Source organism: Oryzias latipes, chromosome 17, assembly GCF_053564925.1.
Source record: "Oryzias latipes strain Hd-rR chromosome 17, Olatipes_Hd-rR_3.1".
NCBI lineage: Eukaryota > Metazoa > Chordata > Actinopteri > Beloniformes > Adrianichthyidae > Oryzias > Oryzias latipes.
Window position 1 is genome coordinate 23,781,171 of NC_136253.1, and position 19,531 is coordinate 23,800,701.

At 39.2% G+C, this 19,531-nt stretch overlaps 1 protein-coding gene across 1 annotated transcript; it reads right to left on the reverse strand.

Moving 5' to 3' along the window:
- Positions 1–501: 501 nt before the first annotated feature.
- On the reverse strand, positions 502–18,104 carry LOC101168898 (neuropilin and tolloid-like protein 1). Its single transcript, XM_023964797.2, has 10 exons — positions 17,880–18,104; positions 17,643–17,705; positions 17,171–17,305; positions 16,243–16,491; positions 9,761–9,802; positions 9,557–9,684; positions 2,967–3,195; positions 2,136–2,249; positions 1,896–2,040; positions 502–1,105 (listed from the first exon to the last, which is right to left on the reverse strand). The coding sequence occupies exons 1-10, from the start codon at positions 17,905–17,907 to the stop codon at positions 565–567; spliced, it is 1,674 nt and encodes a 557-aa protein (XP_023820565.1). The 5' UTR covers positions 17,908–18,104; the 3' UTR covers positions 502–564.
- Positions 18,105–19,531: the final 1,427 nt, after the last annotated feature.

The following is a 19,531-nucleotide window of genomic DNA, read 5'->3' on the forward strand; positions in this document are numbered from 1 at the left end:
GGTGAATATTTATTTGAATAAATAAACAGTGATTGGACACATGCTGGCATTCAGAGTGTGCATAAGAAACATGAATTTGGTTGCCAAATCATGCACAGATGTAGAAAATTAAATTACAATTATTTGTTCACAAACTAGCTCTGCATATATTGTGACAGTTGTTTTATTTAAAGTGTATCAAAGTTGAAATGCCAGGAACTAATAAATAAATAAATAAATAAATAAATAAATAAATAAATAAATAAATAAATAAATAAATAAATAAATAAATAAATAAATAAATAAAAATTAGGAAAATGTAGTAAATTGGGGTTGAGCTTGATGTCAGTATATTGAAATATTACAGAATATGTTCCTATTCTGGTTAAGTTGTGTTTCTATTGTACACTTAAAACTTGCCCAGTCTTTGGTTTGTAGGAGACAATTGTGTTTTTTTTTTTGTATGTGTGAGTGTGTTGTTGTTTTTTTTGTTATTTTCTGGCACAATTCAGTACACTAAACTTAAGATAAAGAAGCCAATTTAATTATTATTACTACTGAAGTTGCATGTCATTCCACAGTAAATCAGAAATCATTTGACAGTGTGCGATGCACAGTGTGGTCCAGGCCTGATATGCCATGATGGGTCTGATGGTGGTGCATGTGATGCTGACTGTTGGGGTGACCAATTTCTACCATCAAATCATCATCCTCTTCCTCCCCCCTGTACCCTTCTGGCCCGTCCTGTGAGTAGCTGTGCTTTATCACTAGAATGCTCCGCCGACCCGCTGGTGTATTCTGGTGGGACAGATGTGGAGACAGCTGTCCCACCATCACTGGTGATAGTGGAGGCACAAGAGAACCCCCATCAGGTGCAATCGTGGCATCCCGCAGGCTCAGATTGCTGCGGCTGCCGTGGATGCTGCCAGCCAGACTTCCATGGTGAGAACCGCAGTGGTGGTCCCGGATGCATTTGCTCTCGGAGCGTCGGAGTTTGTGGAACTTGTCAAAGTCCTCTGCCAGGCCGGCATCAGCCAGGTCGCCAGAAGGGGCACGGCGCAAAGTGCACAGCTCATAGTGTGGAGGTTCAAAACCAGGTTGGAGGAGGGCAGGGTCAAAGTCATCTCTGTTGGCATGATGGGAAAGAGAATTTACCCCATCACACAGATACAGCAAATGCTTTCTGAAGTCCCCAAACATCCATGAACATTTATATTTACAATCTAACATAACTTTTGCAAAATCTAAAATATTTGCTCAAGTTTTGTTACTTGTGGTTTTCATTTAGCAACTTCTAACCTTTCTTTATGTCATAGAAATGCAAGTTGTTTTTTTGTAATTGGGACTTTTGTTCAAACCACATTTAGTTATCTAGCACATCCTTTCATCCAAACCCTCAACCAGATTTCTTAAAAGAAACAAAATGTGGGGTTAAATGTCTTGCCCAGACTGTCAGATCTGGGATTTGAAACACCAACTAATAAATGAGCAAATGACTGCAACCCTAAAAAGTATGAGCTTTTCTTGGGCATCAATAAATAAAACATTTTTTAATGTAATTTGTTAAATTATGTTTTTTTTTTATTATTTGTAGGTTTTGTAAGACTGTTATGACAGAGGTTTGTCCTCAAATATAAATCCAATTAGAACAAAATAGAATAAAATACAACAGAACAAAAAAGAACAGAATAGAAAAGAATAAAGCAGAACATAATAGAGCAGAATAGAGTAGAATAGAATAGAATACATCAGAATAGAATAGATTAGAACAGAACATAATATAATAAAATGGAATAGAATGGAATACAACCGAACAAATCAGACTAGAACATGTTAAAATAGAATAGAATTGAATAGAATAGAAATACTTTATTGCCTTTATCCTTAATGAAATTCTGATTAATTAAATCTCTTACCTGCGAACAACATATTTTTTGCGGGGCTGTTTGATTTGGATGATAACTGATATGATCAACAGGATGACAACCAGACCACAGGTAACTCCGATAATAGTCAGGTTAGTGTTGTCCAATGTGTCGAGAATACTGGCTTTTCGTTTCTCTAGAGAAACAAGGCAAACGTTAGAAAGGAAAATCCTCCAGCAGCCTGTTGCCAAAAGTACAATAGTGATTCCTGATTTTCCTCCTTTGTTGTACCTTTGCAGCGGTTCTCGTCCCATGGGTAAACACAGTTCTGAACGCCGTTGCAGACTAGAGTGTGGTTGATGCACATGTTGCTGTGGCAAAAGAAAGTTTCTCTTTCACATGGAGCTAAAAAGAAATATAGAAAATGTACAGCTTCAAAAGAAAAATCTTGTATGAATTTACAGGTGGCATTATGGACATAGTCTTTAGATAAGCACAATGAAGGACCCACACCATTGAAAATTGTGTTTTGGGGGTTTTCAACATGTTTTGGTAGCATTTTTCTGATGACAGAGAACAAATATTATGTTTCTGAGAATTTCGTTTTTCAAATTGTGTTGAATCAGGAGCAGATGACAAAATGCCATTTGAAATTTGCACCACTAATGTTAGCTTGGGGTCCCTAGGGGCAATACAGTAGTACTTGAGATCAAAAGATGATAGAAGTGACACTTTGGGCATTTTTTTTTATAGATGTACATTATAGTTTTTGTACTTTTTTGTTTCTCCATAAAAAACACACACACAAAATCACTTTTAGGTTGTACTTTACCCAGATTGAAGAAAATGACATTTAAATGGAAAGATACAAACAAAAAATCATTATGTGAACAAAAATAACTAAAAGGTTTTGATAGTTTTAGTTCAAACAACAAATTAACACAACAAATTATTTTTGTTAATCAGATTTTTTTTGTACCATTAACACCTTTATATTATTTCCAATTATCTAAAAAAGGCTTTAATCGTTTTTTTTCCGCTCAGGGTAATGATACAGTGGGGTCCTTAGCGACATACGGCCTGAAGGGGCTAAATGGGGATGCATGCAAGCTTGCCGCTTACGTTCATGGAAAGTTGTGAACAGGATTTTGAATCTGCTCTTTCTGCTCCCTTCGTCCGCCCACAGCCTGACCACACCCAGCGAGGACACCAGCATGACATCATTGGCCACTGTGGAGCAGAACTTGTTCTTCAGATGCTCCACCGAACTGCTGCCGTCATAGATGGCAACAAAGTTACGTTTGCACTCATTTGAGTTGTGCATTTCGTACTCCAGAAAACGCATGTAGATCTGTGGATAGAGGATAAAATTAGTGGTTGCCTTGACTCAGTCCAGAACAACAATAAATGTTTGAGCACGTTCGGACAGCTTCCCAGAGAGATGAACGAGTTTAGTTATGGACATTTTTAACGGTTCATTTAATTATGTTAAATACAATGAAATATGTGAGGTTGATGGACCTTCTTTGTGTCTTATACAAATGAATTTTAATTAGGGCCCGAGCACGGAGTGCAAGGACCCTATTGTAATTCGAATGTTTATTATTATTATTATTATTATTATTCTACCGGAAGAGTCGCCTTTTTGAGGCCTTTAACATACCCCAAAACTCACCAAATTTGGCACACACATCAAGAGTCGCGAAAAATTTCGTATTTTATAGGAGATTGGCATGGGCGCACAAAAACGGCTCGATAGCGCCACCTACAGTGACTTTTGTCCCGACGCCCCGCATAGGCTTCAACGTACAAGCTTGATTTTTACAGGGCATGTTCTTCAGATGGAGACCTACAAAAAAGTCTGAAAGGACCCACCTGTCACTCGCACAGGAAGTCTGATATATTGAGGTCAATATGTCATTTTTGCTTCATTTTGGACATTTGCAGGCCTCGCTCTAGAACGAACTCCTCCTAGAGATTTTGGAGTAATGACTCCAAACTTTGGTTTTGTAAACTAGACACATGTCCGATGTTAAATTGCGAAGCTTTTAAGTTTTTACGGTTGTTTGTGACCGTGGCGGCGCGGAGAACTTGGAGGTCGTTTCGAAAACACGCCATGAAAAGGAAAATGGCCATTACTCAGCCATGCATAATCCAATCTGATCCAAAATTGATATGCATGATTGTAGTCTGAATCTGACCACATCAGAAGTGGAAAAATCCAGAACAGGTGTAGCGCCACCTGCTGGCAAAAGGAAATGACATGTTTTACTTGGAGCATCACTGCTCCAATTAGGATGAGCCGACACACCTCAAAATGATGTCCACCTGTTGAAAAGCCATTGAAGTTTACTCTGATAAAAAGCCATAACTTTCAATGCGGGGGTGTGGTCGTGACAGAGCGGCGAAGTTGGGCGTCTCGCCATGCACACAAAAGTTGCTCTCACGTGCACATTCGTTGTCCAATCTCACTGAAATTCAATGGATATGATGAGGTTTCCTTTCTGAACCCATGGATATGACAATTCTGGACGAGCTCCATAGCGCCACCTAGTTATTGAAAAAAACAGTTTTTGTCGCATTCTTCCCTATCTTTTCTCTGCGCTTCGTCCGACGTGCATGAAATTAAAACTGGAGATACTCAGAAAGGTCCTCTCTCATCATCTAAAATTTCATGGGTGTACATCTGACGGTGCCTTCATAAGGCCCCCCCAAACAGGAAGTGGTCAATTGCACTTACTCATAAAACAAAGCTTCATAGCAAATCAGCCGTTTGTCTCAGGAAGCTGAGATTTCAGAGTTAGATGCCTCTTACAAATCTCCAACTTTGATAGATAGCACTATAGGGTCTACGAGAAACTTCATACCGGTGTTTTTCCTATGCAATTTTGGACTGAACAAAGATTTTTAGCATAAATTCTGTTTAGGTTATCAGCACCAAGAATTCAACTTTCATAGGCATTTATGTGCTACTGCTTCCTAAAAAAATTCAGAATGATTGAAGTTACAGGTGACATCTTAGAGAGCATTACATCCAAAAAGGTCCGAAAACGTCTTTTTAGGCAAAACTGCAAACACCTATTTTTTTGCATAACTTATCTTTCAAATATCAGCACAAAAAAATTAAAAACGGTAGGGATCTGTGTTTGCTGCCTTCCATATTTTTTTCAGACTTAAAAGTGTAACAGATGATTTATAAAAAATCCTTTTCATCCAAAAACCTGTGTTAAATCTGTCTAGACTCCAAACAAACATTTTTTTATGGTAACTTATGTTTCAACAATCGACACCAATTTTCACAGACCTAAAGCTGAACATGTCCCATAGCTCCCTGAATATTTTCATAGATATAAAATGAACTGGTCATTCTAACATCTGGCATTCTAACATCTAACATCTTACATGTCAAAGCCTCTCTCAGCCTGGCTCTGCTGAAGGAGTCGTGTTACAACCCCGCCCCCTCCTGCTGGGACCCCTGCTATGTAAATTAGCAAGCAGTGAACAGAGAGATGAGGAGTAAGAATGGTCATTACTCAGGCATGCATAATCCAAAGACAGCCAGTTAAACACTGAAAGACATATTTTTTCGGTATGTCTTTCATACATCTTTAGTATTAAAAACTCTCCAAGATGAATGTGCCTGACTCCACCTGCAGGTGGATCACAGACTTCCTGACGGACAGACAGCAGTATGTGAGGCTGGGGAAGCTCGTCTCAGATACTCGGACCACAAGCACCGGATCCCCCCAGGGCTGTGTCCTTTCACCCCTGTTACTCTCCCTGTACACAAACAGCTGCACAGCTGGTCACCTGTCTGTCATACTCCTGAAGTTTGCTGACGACACCACACTCATCGGCCTCATCTCTGACGGAGATGAGTCGGCCTACAGGAGTGAAATAGCCAGGCTGGTGTCATAGTGCAGCGCTAACAACCTGGAGCTTAATGCTCTGAAGACAGTGGAGATGACAGTGGACTTCAGGAAGGCCCCAGCCCCCCTCCCCCCTGTCATCCTCTGTGACTCCCCGGTGACCTCTGTGGAGTCCTTCTGCTTCCTGGGAACCATCATCAGCCAGGACCTCAAGTGGGAGCAGAACATCAGCTCCATCACTAAGAAGGTCCAGCAGAGGATGTACTTCCTGAGGCAGCTGAAGAAGTTTCACCTCCCTGAAAAGATGCTGGTAGACTTCTACGATGCCATCATCGAATCCACCCTCACGTCCTCCATCACAGTCTGGTTCGCTGCGGCCACGGCCAGAGACAAGGCCAAGCTGCAACGCGTCATCCACTCAGGAGAGAAGGTGATCGGCTGCCACCTCCCGTCTCTCCAGGAGCTGGAGGCGGGCAGCCAGGATTGTAGCGGACCCATCTCATCCAGGACATAATCTCTTTCGGCCCCTCCCTTCTGGCAAGAGGCTCCGGTCCATCAGGACCTCGCGCCACAAGAACAGCTTCTTCCCCACTGCAGTCAGCCTGCTGAACAGTACCCCAACTCCCCCAGGTGACCCCCCCTCCCCCCCCGCCCACCAAAGGACTGTCGGTGCCACTTACAGGCCCCACCATCCCAGCCCATCTGTGCTCCCACTTTAATTCACCTTACTCTACTGTATATAGTGTGTTGTTGTTGTTAACTTAATTTTTAACTTATTCTTAATTGCACTATACACCAAGTCAAATTCCTCGTTTTGTAAAGTGCGCTCTACTGAACCTGGCAATAAAACTTTTTCTGATTTCTGATTCTGATTCTATTAATCATTGTATTTTATTCATTCAAAATGCAATTAAATCAATATTTTATCTTTTTTCTTTTCCTTTTTCTTTTTTTTTTATCTCTTATATCCTTTTTTATAATCAATGTTTGAACTTCTTTTCCTTTCTATTGTCATGGTTTCAGTTTGTTGTCTTTTTTTTCGCTTTAGTTCTTGTTCTGTCTTGTTTGGTTCTGTTTCCTGTTTTATTTTGAAAGGTTTCCTGTCTTGTCATGTTTCTTGAGTTTTACTTCCTTTGGTCCCCATCTGCCCTAATCGTGTTCACCTGTGTCTTGTCTGCCCTGTCTGTATATAAGTCTTGTCTCTGCCTTCCTCCTGTGCTGGTCCATTAACTTCTGCTCATGTTGATCACGTCTTCTTGTCTGGCGTCCATGTCCCTTGCCATGCCACAGTAAGTTTTTGTTTTTAGTTTTGTCATCCTGCTCTGCAGCGCTTTTTGTTAGTTAAATAAACCCACTTGCCCTGAACCCGTTTGCCTCCCGTTTCTGCGCCTGGGTCCTACCTGCTCTCGAGCCTCCCCCCCACACGACATCTATACATCCAATGAAATTAAACTACAAATCAACAAACACAACTGATAACAAATGTCTCTAAAAAATGATGTGTATATTTGCAGAACCTTAAAAACACCAAACAAATAACAAATGCTTCCCAATTAAAGCACAAAAAATGGAACACAAAATGTAAAACCCAAGTTAGAAATTGCAATTTGAAAAAGATACTTTTTTCAGCAGCTTTTCAAAATCAATCACCAATTCTACTCTTCTGTGGATGAAACAAAGAACTCCAGAACAATGAAGCCATTTCTCTAAGTCTCTCTCACCTTCAGTTTTAAACAAGGTCTGTGAAAATCCACCATACATTGGTCACATGAAATCAGAGACCTGCTAAAAGTGCACAATTGTAAAAGCTCTTTTATATAGACAACTGTTTGTTTGCTTAGAGCTCTAAATATAAAAAAAAATGCTTTTCTATCACCTAGACACAGATGGAGAACCATATCAACTGGATTAATAACAGGGTGGCATGTTTAGGTTTAAACTTACATCAATAGACAACATGAAGCTGTCCATCACATTTTTGACCTAAACATGTAAACACATCCTTGGCTCTGCGGTTAGGAAATGGTATTTGGGAATCTCTTTATACCAGGAGCCAGCCTGGCCATTGGAACATCGCCACAGTGCCCATCCAGACTGGGACAGCAACGGGGTCCACTTCAGAGCCGTGAGCTGCTGTGTTTAACTCCAGCTGTCCCAGCAAGGGAGACAACTGCAGCAACATCCACTGACCAAGCTGACAAGCCCTGGCAGAAAAGATCCCCACAAGAAAAACACTGGCTCAGGCAGGCTGGTCAAAAAAAAAATAGTTTTGCCATTGTCTTGCAGCTCGCAGATCAAGTGGTTTAGTTTTCCAGTAATGTCAGTCAAGAATGCAAGTTCAGATTCACAATGTTCATATTCACCATATTCAACAGACATCTCCTCCAATAGCACCTTAAAAATCCTGTGCTGTTTTGCTTTGCAGTTGAGGTTGTTTACGATTTTCAGAATAAGAGTCATTATATGTCCAGACCCAATCACTTCTGCACATAAGGCCTGCTGGTGAATGACGCAGCAGTAATGCAGACATTTTGGAAAGTCTTGGTCAGCTTTACAGTGAGTGATGAAACCTGTTTGTCGGTCAATCATAGCAGGAGCCCCGTCTGCAGGTATGGCTACCAGCTTTTCTAATGGTACCTTTTTCTGCACAAAAACTCCTTCACCGTGTTATACATTTCAACTCCTCTTGTAGTTGTCTGTTAGGGCAGATGTGTCAGGAGTTCTTCTCTTGTGGAAACCAAAAGCTATGCTGTACTGTTGCCGTCCACAGACTCATCACACTGGACGTTAACCACCTGCACTTTGCAAGATCCCGGTCCAGCTAATTGGCCAAGTTATCAGACATAGCTGACACTCATCTAGACATTGTAGTGGAAATTGAATGAGTTCTATTGTTCTCATCCTTAGGGACAGTGATAGCAATTATCATCATTGCTTGAATTTTTTTAATGCTATATGCAAAAGTCTTTGTCCCTTAAGGCAACAGATTACTGCCCCCCCCCCCCCCCCCCCCCCCCCCCCCCCCCCAGGCTGCTGTCGTATTAACATTATCTTGGAGCTCCAGAATGGACAAGAAAAAACGACGAGAATGGCTCGAGCAGGGCGTTGCTCACGGGGCGGTCGCTCGTGCCATGCGGTCGCACGTGCTCGGGCCCGCTAAATGCTACTTGTAGCTTTAATTTTTATGTTATATTTTTAGGTATGAAGAACTTGGATGTATTTTATTGTATGCGCTATTAAGTAAACATGTTGACTTTGACCTTAAGTGGGCATGTCCCGTGGTCAGTATGCTGAATAAATGCAAAAAATATCAGTTTTTTTAAATGCTTGTACACAAGCTTTGCAGGTCATAAAAATTACACATTAGACAGTCATAAAATGCTTGTATTGAGTGTTGAGCATGGTATCCGAATTGCTTTTAAAATCCAGGGCAGTAGATAGTCCTCCACTATATTTATTTTTTTAGTAATTAGGGAAGTAGGATGGGAATTTGGACATAGCCTAGAAGTAGTTTGTCTAAGTGTTGTTACCGTACTGGGACGCATTCTGTACCAACAATTCTACACCGGGTTAGCAGAATTGTTACTTCTTATGCTCTGGTTATTTAGTAATTGTTTATACGCGCCAATATACAGTGCATGTTATTTATGATATTTTTTTCTTTATTATGCATTTTTTGGCTGATGCATCCTATAGTCCAAAAACTACGGTATATAATATAACATTTTGAGAGAGCCTGTTAGTCGGCGAGCCAGTTTTTGAGTCGCCGCTAACAAGACTCGTTTATTGTTTAAGATTTCCGAAAGTTGCCAAAAGGAGATAAAAAACATGTCATGTACACACCCTGGATTTCGGCGGGGCTCTGATGTACCACCTGCAGTCAACAGCATCAGTGGTCCCAGCCCGACCATCTCTGGTTATTTGAGCCGATTCCACAAAGCCTTCTGGTCCACTCAGCTCAAAGTCACAAACTGTTGTGGGATCATTAAAGTAGTGTTGTCTCATTTTTCTGCTACTGTTACGTTTCACTGTTTTCTTGTTACTCACTTGGCAAAGTTGGCAGCACTCCAAGATCTTTAAACTCAGGATCTACAAACAGAACACAGATCATGCCAAAGCATATATTAATTTGGAAATTTTACATGCCACTTCCAAGTTTATGTCCAACTATCCATTTTGTATTATTATTCAAATATACGCAAAGGGAAATCACATGATTGCACAGGAAGAATTCATGGAAAATTCTAATGCTACGTTCACACCTGGCATGAGACTCACATTCAAGAGCAAGCCTTCTTGAACGCGTGTTTAGCATGTAGTGTTCACACTGGACCGATGCTGCCCGATACTGGCGCATATCGGCCACCTACAGTTGGAAGAGGCTTGGTGCAAAATGTCGAAGCGGTGCAAATCTCTTGAATCTTTTTCCAGGCTTTTTCTTTCATAGCTCTATTCCGACATATGAGCAAAAACCACAATTATGAATTTGTCCTCCATGATCAATTTTCAAACGGTTGACACTTCCATGAGTGAAAGAGTTCATACGTCACTGCAAAATCCAACTCTCGGATTCGTCCAAGTTTGACCCGATTTAATTTTCAATGGGCATTCATTGGTCACGCATTTTCTATGTAGAGCCTGAAAACGGTTGAAGAAACTTGCATAGCGACGACTGAACATGATAGATTAGGAATGCAGAAAGCCCAAAACGCGCATTTACATAGACTTTCCATGGGAAGTGGTTGCCTTGCCGAGGGTGGTGTAAACGTAGCTTCAGAACTGACGTTAACAGAAGCTTTTTGCATGAAATTAAAAACTGCCTAATCATTATTCTGTGTAATAATTGTACTTTTATGCTATTTATGACTACAGATTTTGTCTCTAAACTGCAACAAGTCGTCAAACCCTGAAGTTTATAGTGCAAAGAAATCAGTCTGTCTTTTCTTAAGTAAACCATAATGATGTATATGATAATATATTACATTAGTATCTTCTTTCTCTTTCGGCTTTTCCCATCAGGGGTCGCCACAGCGAATCATCCTTTTCCACCTCACTCTATCATGAACATCTTCTACCCCTAATATATTACATTAGTATAATATTAGTTATTTCGCTGAGCTTTTTTCCAACGTGGATGCTAGACGGCACCGCCTTTCGCTCCTTGTTGGTTTCATGATGACAACCTAGAGCCAGCGGCTGCATCGTGTCTGCATTTCACCCAGGAAAACAAACAACATCCAAACTTTAGCAAAGATGAATGTGCATATTATGCAAATCAAAGGAAAACTAGCTCTGTGGAGAAAGTCAAAATACCGCTTTGGGGTTTCTTTTTGTGAGAAATGAACATTGAACTTAAAAGCTAAAAGATTTATTTTGCTTGTTAAAGGACCTTTAAAAGAATTCAGCATCCACAAAAAAGTCTCACCATTTGATCTATCAAGTGTCTCAAGTATGCTTGCGCTTAAATGGTAAAATATAAAAACTTTTCTAGCGCTCTTCTATACTCCTGACATTTTTAGGCAGCTTAACCCAATAAAAGGGCTCAGTGTCTTTCACAAAAACACTGGAAAATCAAGTTGATGTTAAAGATGTGAGACAATATCTCCATGTTCTGGCCCACAACTGCTTAGTTTTTTCCTAAAAAGTTGGGCAACTTGGTTGTAACAAATAAATAAATAATAATTTACTCTTTCTGCATTCGCTTAGTGTGTCCAAATAAGCAATAAAGCTTCTTAGAAGTTTCAGTTTTTATTCTGTTATAGTTAAACAAATTAAATAAATAATGAGAAATCATTTTTTGTTTGTTTAAGATTATCTTTCTGCCAATTTTAATTCCTTGTACAAACCTTGTTTTACTGAGACATGAATTCCATTGATAGGAATTTGCATGGAACAGTAAGTATGACCAGCTGTTCTGTAGCATGCAAAAAGGATGCAGTGTTTACTGGAAGATATTTTTCAAAGGAAAAGGTTTAGACAAAATTGCTCAGCCTAGTATTTATGGATTAACTTTGAAAGATGAAAAAAACAGAAATAATAAAAACAGCAATTTCACAGGCATATTGAACAACAAAATAAACACATCTGTCCAAATCTTGCATAATCTATGTTCTAGTACTTTGCCTGTGATCTGATTTAAACAGTCCCCAAACCCTGATGCCCTTCATCAAGAAAAAAAAAGAAGAAAAATAAACATCAGAAGGGGAACAGATATTTTGTCCTAAACCTTTGTGCTGATGAATACACTTGCTAGGTGGATTAAAAATCCAGCTTAGTTGGGAACAGATTAAGCATCAGTGTCAACCTGATAATGAAAGTATTACCGTTTGCTTCTCTTGAAGGCACCTTGTTTGACACAATTCAGAAATAATACATTTTATTTGGGTCAGTTTTTAAATACAGAGTGGCAAACATAAAAATAGAAACATTTCGTGTTTTTATATAAAAAGGATAAACCAAATTCTCAAAAAATGTTTCCTACTGCAATTCATTACATGACTTTAAGCTTTTTTGGGGCTTGTCTGTCTGTTGAAATGCAAGATAGTGTGCAGAGATTGCAACGCAAGAGTGGAAAACAGGGAACTTGGCTGACCTGAACAAGGACTCTTATTAATCCTCTCATGTTTCTTATCTATTCTGCTTAAGACTTGGCCAGATTATTCACATTCATCCTAATACGTGTGAGTGAGTGGATCAGTGTAAGGCTAACATACACTTGCCAGGTGCTACAGGCCAAATCTGCATTATAAAAAAAAGCTTTCCACTTACTAATAAAAAAACATGCAACTTCTTCTCACAACAAGCTAAAAAAAGACAGCATGTGCAACAAAAAAGAGGAATTTATTTGCAAATAAATATTCAAAAACAATTAAAAGCATAGTTCACATTTTCTGAAGCAAAATTGATATTTTAGTTAAACCCTGCACCTGGTACTCCATAAAGAAAATGTATGTGAAGTTTATATCACATTTTGTCTTGTAAAATGAAAGGAACTAAAAAACATTTGCTTTTTTCCCAAAAATGACTAAATTCAACATTCTGCAGCAGGATTTACATTGTGGTAGCATCTCTTCATCACCTCCCTGCAAATACGACCTGCAGCTGAAAACAAAAATCTGATGCACAGCTAAACACCGGAACCTGGCAGCACTCCGCAGGAATCCTAACCCAGTCGTGGGCTGGAGTGCTGACCGGCCATATGTTGCAGCTGATCATGACAAAACATATGCTGGGGTAGGGAGGAAAATTAATTTAAAAAAAGGTCTGCTGAGTGAAATCAACTTTGCTCAGTCTTTAATATATAATCCTCATGTTTGGATGTCATTTTGTGAGGTTTCTAATCATTCTCTCTGACCCCGCTGCAGGTCATGGTAGCAGTCACATCAGGGTTCAAAATTTCCAGAAGTTGAACAGAAGTGAAGGTTCTGACCTAACTCAAACTGGAGATTTCAGAGTTATTGGCAAGTTTGTATTCGGATTGCTCTGGCAAATCAGGGTAAATCTGTGATTCTTTACCTGCAATAACATAAGTGACACTTTATTGTGTATAATCCATAATCTAGAGAATAGAAAGAGGTGACCTAAAGATTATCAGTGTCAGGACACCAGGAAGTTGAATCGTTTTGGGGGAATTTTAGCAGATTCGTGTTCTATACGGATCTAGTGGACACATGATGGGGAAATTCCAAATCTTGAGAATTAATAAAGTATTTTTGAATTCAATCAAATAGGCATGATGAAAAAGAATCAAAAAATACAGAGAAAAACAAGTTGTGCAATGCAATCTGCGTGCATGCTGCCACTCCTGATAGGGGGAATTAAAAAAAGAGATTAACTTTTGACTTTCAGACTCTTTCTTTTCTCAATATAAGCACACGGAAGGCAAAATCTGTCCTCATCTGCTAATAATAAAAAATATATATATTAAAATTGTTCAAATAAGCATAACAGTTTAAATAGGCTTTTCTTTTTCATTATTTAGTAATTTTTTATTTTTATTGATGCCCAAAAAAAGCTTAAGTCAAACATGCATGCTGGGAAAATACCTTAAAAATGTAAGGAACTTGGAATGAATGTATGAAAAAAGTCACCTCTTCTTCCAGTAAATCTCTTTCGGTAACCATGGCAACTACCAAACTAAATGTCAAAACTGAAAGATCTCATTTTCATATTTGGATTGTTTACTTATGTGTTTGGAACATTTTTATGAATATTTTGAGTGTAGTTAGAATATTTTAAGAATTTTGTATTTTCTTTTGGAGTAAGTATTTGTATTGTTCACTTAGTTTGTACTAAAGACTGAAAAAGAAAATAAAGAGAAAAGAATAACGGTAAAGTTTTCTATTCACATTCACTTTTCTCCACTGCAGAGATAAATGAGAAATTTGTAACATTTATTTTTACCTTCTATCCTCATTGATTTGGCATGTCTGAATATCAATTCTCTTTCAATATTTCCTTCAAAAAAACACCAACTTTTTGTGACTAAACGGTTTTATTGGGTGTTTATACAACTGATTGAGTGTGTTTGGTTAAGATCCTCAATATTTGCTGCAAAACACTACGTTTGATGAATGTGGATCTAAAGTTTAGGTGTACAGGCTGTGGTTTTCTTTTTTAGACCTCAGAAAACTGCTGCTACAAGTGCTACTTGAAGGGCAAAAATCACAAAAGCAATGACCGATGCTAAGACAGCCAGAAAAAAACATGCCAATGGGAAAATGGACAGAGGGATGAAGTGATAATCTCTCTTCTACGTCGGTGTAGGTGGCCTACAAAATCTGTGGTTAATAAAGCTCCTGCCTAGGACTCCCTTTAAGCTGCTGGCACAGCTCAGCCCTGACAAGCTGCATTCCCTGAAGACAAGCTTTCATTAACTCTCGTGTTTGAGACTGAGGGAACAAGCGGCTGTGTGTATGTATGTGTTCATGTGTGTTTGCACCCATCTCTCCTTTTTTCATCTGCAGCCACTGTGCCTGCAACACAGATGGCTAGGAGAAATGGATCATTATTAGATTTAAAAAACAAAAATGTTTGACCGAACTTGCATTATTGAAAACTGGCGTGCGCTGCTGACTTCCTCTCATATTTTGTTGTTTTAAAGTCGCACACTGATCATCTTTTGATCTATTTTCAACGCGTTCTCAGTGGACTTTTAATCATAATTATGGAGTTTAAGCCAAAACCAATTGTTTTCTTGGATATAGTTTCTGCAGAGCAGTGGAAGTTCATTAAAAATTCGCCTTTGAGTTGTGGGCCAGGCTGTTGGTGCTAAAGTAAGCCTCCAATGGTATCCCTTTGTCCCTTTGTTTACACTCTTTTCCGCTAGCTCACAGCCCCTTACAATTCCCACCAAGCATTTTTTGTTCGACAAAAATGGCGAGTAATGTTGGAGTAATCCTGCCGTACAGTGTTGAGCCAGATGCTAGCTAAAACGAGGAAAATAAAGACGTTCATGGATCTATTTGTTTCAAAACTGATGCATCAGAATGGAGCGGAGCAGGGAGGTTGTAGCCCGCCGACTGCAGCACCTATGTCACTGCTACAAGCTTTTTCCAACAGCATTTTATTGTCTGCTCCTGATTCACAATTTGAGTAAAGAAACACTCAGAAAACACCATTTTCATTGGAGTGGGTCTTTAACTTTTTGAGGGCAACAACGGTAATTTTACATCAGTGTAGAGGTCTGAAAAACAGTGCCAAGAGGCAGAGGCTTAGAGTCAGGCTGTCATCCTCTAAAATCCTTAGCCTAACAACAGTATCAGCAGACTAACTAAAACTTGACAGAAATATGTTCTAAATCTTAACAACCACAATTTCCCTTTTACGTCGCGACAAAGTCAGAAGTGTAAGGCTTTTGTAGAGAAAGCAGTCCTATAAATTTCTTTAAAGACCCATTCTGATAAAAGTTGTGTTGTTGGAGTTTTTAATAAGTTCTGGTGACATTTTTCTGATGATGGAGGACATAGATGAAGAAAATTAAGCTCAAAATTGCATTTCTGAGTATTTCTTTATTCAAATTGTTGTAAATCAGGAGCAGATGTAAAAATGCAGTTGTGAAAGATTGTATTTGTGATTAGTAAAACATGCTAGGCTCTCAGCAATGGAGAACGGTCCCGCCCACAACTCAGAGGCAAATTTCTAATGATTTCCTGCCGCTCTGCAGAAACTATGTCCTAGAAAAGATAGTTTTTTTTATTTCAGCTAAAAAAAGCTTAATCATATTTAAAAGACCACTGGGAAAACTAGATCAAAAGATGGTTGGAGTGGGACTTTGAACAAAATCAAAGTAAAAACAGGAACCTTAATAAATATAAACCAGAATTTGCCTGGTTACTTGAATGCTGATGCCATTTTCTTTCAGGAAACAGTTTGTAGTTTTGTTGATTTGTTAAAAGTCATTAATTGGACTACCACACAATTGCTTTCATTTTTGCCCCGTGTGAAGCCTCCTCCTTTAACAAGCCACTGTTGCTTAAAAAGGCTCCAATCCACACAAAGATTTTGATTTATTCGCCTCTGTTACCCACCTTGAGTGAAGTTGTACCTGGCAGAGAAACCCATGGCCTCCAGCTCTCCATCAGCCACAAACTTGATGTACAGGTACCTCCCGCTGGAGCGAACGTAAGTGGGGCTTTCCTGCCCGCAGTAGCGACCGATGATGGGCGAGAAGCCAAACGGGCCGTCCCGTACTTCAATGTGGTCAAACCTGCACTCCCAGGATGGCTCGATGGAGTATTTCTCATCAAAGAACAGGTCAATGCACTGTCGGGGTGAGGCTGTTCAAAGGGTTTAGAGGCGAAATGAGAGGCAGGGCGGGTGCAAAGCAAAGAACAGATCAAGAACAGATCTTAAGGCCATGTCACAGCCACTAACTACATTATGCCCATTTCCCACGTACGAAATGTCAGTGTTTCCTTATACATTCGAGATATACGTAATCCATATGTGTTTCTTGCGTTGATGTGCGCAGATGTCCGTCGAGGGTGTTTTTGAGGGCACAGTTTTTGAGCTGTTGTTCCTTTGTTCAAAATTTAGGCTCGTTTGAGAATTGTGCAGTTTATACGCATTTATTATGTAAATCTTACATAATTGTGCATGATTTTTGAGTGATGCAGACGCATATTTGTGGCTTTCCATGACCGTTTCACTCATATCCACGTATGTCTAATGGACTTCTCCCGCATGTACCACATATGCATTACATTTATGTTGCGTATACAGCGCACATATCACGTTAAAATTCCACATTTCGGGCCAGATTTGGCTTTTGTGTAGATTTACATGTTCTTTGCGTGATTTATTCATACTTCTTTTGTGGTTTTAACGTGGTTAATTTGTGATACATCTGTGAAAATTTCACGTATACCACAACTTTTCTCACTTTTTCTACGTGTAAGACCAATTTTTATCCGTGCAATACGCTCAAAAATGTCTGTAGTGGCTGTGTGCCTTTACCTTCTATGATGTAGATGCATTCCCTCTCAGGGGGGTATTTCTCTGGGTAGTTGGGAGAGGTGAAATACCCTCCATCAGGCTCCTTTATCCAGGTTCCACATTCTCCAGCTGGTGTCACACCCGAGTTGTTCTTCACTAGCAGAAGATGGTTAGAAGAAACTTCAAACTGTATCCAAAATCATATTTTTTTTATCTTTAGTTTTTGCTTATCCGTGGGGGATCTAAAGGCTTGTTTGAAAACCTGTTAAAAGACACATAGCGGTAATCATCAATAACATCTTCATTTGAAGATGAGATTTTCCCAGGAGTGCTAATTAAAAAGGCTGTCAGTGCTGGATCCATGACTTCACTTCAAATTCTTTGCTAAAGTGTACCCTAGAAGTCTACAACAGAACTGACACATCAAAAACAGCTGCCCAATTATCTCTAAAACCACTTGTTGTGCCTAATGGTCAGTGTTTGAGGATGATACCTTGAGACTTTTTTGTGGTTGCTGTGGAGCCAGGAAGCTCTAAAAGCAGGCTTGCTGCTAAAGCTGAGAAAACAAGGAAAAAAACAAATAAAAGATAAAAGAGGATGCATTTAGCAGCCTGTAGGAAAGTAGAGGAAGATTTGAATCGCAGGTTTAAGTTTAAAGACACAAACACAAGAGGAGATAGTTGATTTTGACCCAGCAGCCTCTCCGAGCAGTTCAACCCGTTCAACTCACCGATGCGCAGCACAAGTTTGCGCAGCATGTCTGTCCCCTGAGGATGAGAAAGCCTGTCTTTATAATTGCCATCAAACTGTCCTGGGACGCCCGGTCGTCACTTTTAACCAGGCGTTGTCAAATGCTACTTCTGAGGGCATCAGCTCCGCAGAAAATGCACTAAATCCGACAGTAAAGACCATCCCCTCTGCGTCTGACTCCCGCAAGCTCAAAGGATTAAACTCTAGTCCACAACGAAGAACCTGCACTTTTTTCCCCTCTTTCTTTTGCCCCACCTTTGGGCAGTTTAATCCGCAGCAAACAGGCCCGATGCGCGCACAAATTGGAAATGGGAATTTGTGCGCGCGCAAAGCGCACGGCCCACAATGAGCGCCATGAAGTCATTTTTGATTAAGCAAAGGGATTCCTCCTCTGGAACTGTTAACCACTGTTAACTCCCTTTCCTTTTACTTTTTCAACTTTTGCAGGTGTAAAAAATCAAATGCGCATTAATCTTTTTTTTTTTCTTTTCATTTGTGTGTTTTCATTTGGGTGGTTTTTTTTTTCTTCAAGAGGAAACCGAATATGATTATAAAGAGGGTCAGCCTGACCTTAAATGACAAAAGCTTTGGGTTTTTGAACTGTTTTACAAACAGATCAACTCAATATGATCATATCTTTTCTAAACCTGTCTTTTCACATCATGCTGTACTGCCTTTAAGTTACTCTTGACCATCCTTTAAAAGGGGCACATTAGGATAAACTGAAACATTTTTTAAAAAGTTACAACTTTTTTTTATTTTATTTTATTTTAACACTTAAGGCAACAATAAATTTGTAAGAAAAAGGTTGCTTTACATCTGTGTTAATCCTTTGTTCTGTTATAACTTCACATTTTATTATTATTATTTGTAAAAAACAGCTTGAATAAACTATGTGATGAGAAATATATTTGAATCTTTAATATTCAGTGGTGGTCTTGCAATATTTAGGATTAGAGAAGCTTACCAGCGTCAGAGAGAGTTTATCATGAAAAACTATAATTTTAGACTAGAAACCTTTCATTTGTTTCCATTCATGTTTCTATTATCTACATATAATCTTGGTACACTTGCATTTTAGGAGTTTTATCTGTATTGTCTTACACAGCAGCACTGTTGACTCTCTTGATTCAGAAAGCAGAAGCAAAACTATCGAGTTCAACAGTGAATTGCTTTGTTTCATCCAAAAGAGGGCAGTAGAAGCTAGAAGAAAATCACTGAAGTGCCCTCAGGCCACATACCCAGATGGAAGCTTTTTTAAACATTTTTTAAACAGCTGAACAAGGCCTGCTAGTACTTTGAAGTTGAAAAAAGACGGAAAGGAAAACTAACCTTGTTTATTTTGTTTTGCTTTACAGAATTCTAAAATGGTGCTGTTGTGTCAGGATCTGGATTCACAACACAAACAGAAAATAGATAAAAGATGTGCAAAAATGGAACAAAATTTGAAAAATAATATAATAAACATTACAAAACAGTTAAAAAGGTCAACCGTACTTAACTACAACATTTAAAATTGGTGACATGTGCCTTTCATTAGCTCCTCCCCTTCCTTCTTACAACTGCAGGAACAGGTGATTCTAATTAATCGATGATGAGAAAAATACAAAAGACAATCATTTATTCACAAAA

Coding starts and splice junctions, on each gene's coding strand:
- LOC101168898 (XM_023964797.2), bottom strand. CDS start 17,907: ATGCTGCGCAAACTTGTGCTGCGCATCG. Junction 9,685..9,760: donor AGTGCTGCCAACTTTGCCAA/GTGAGTAACAAG, acceptor ATCCCACAACAG/TTTGTGACTTTGAGCTGAGT. Junction 3,196..9,556: donor GAGCCCCGCCGAAATCCAGG/GTGTGTACATGA, acceptor CTCTATCCACAG/ATCTACATGCGTTTTCTGGA.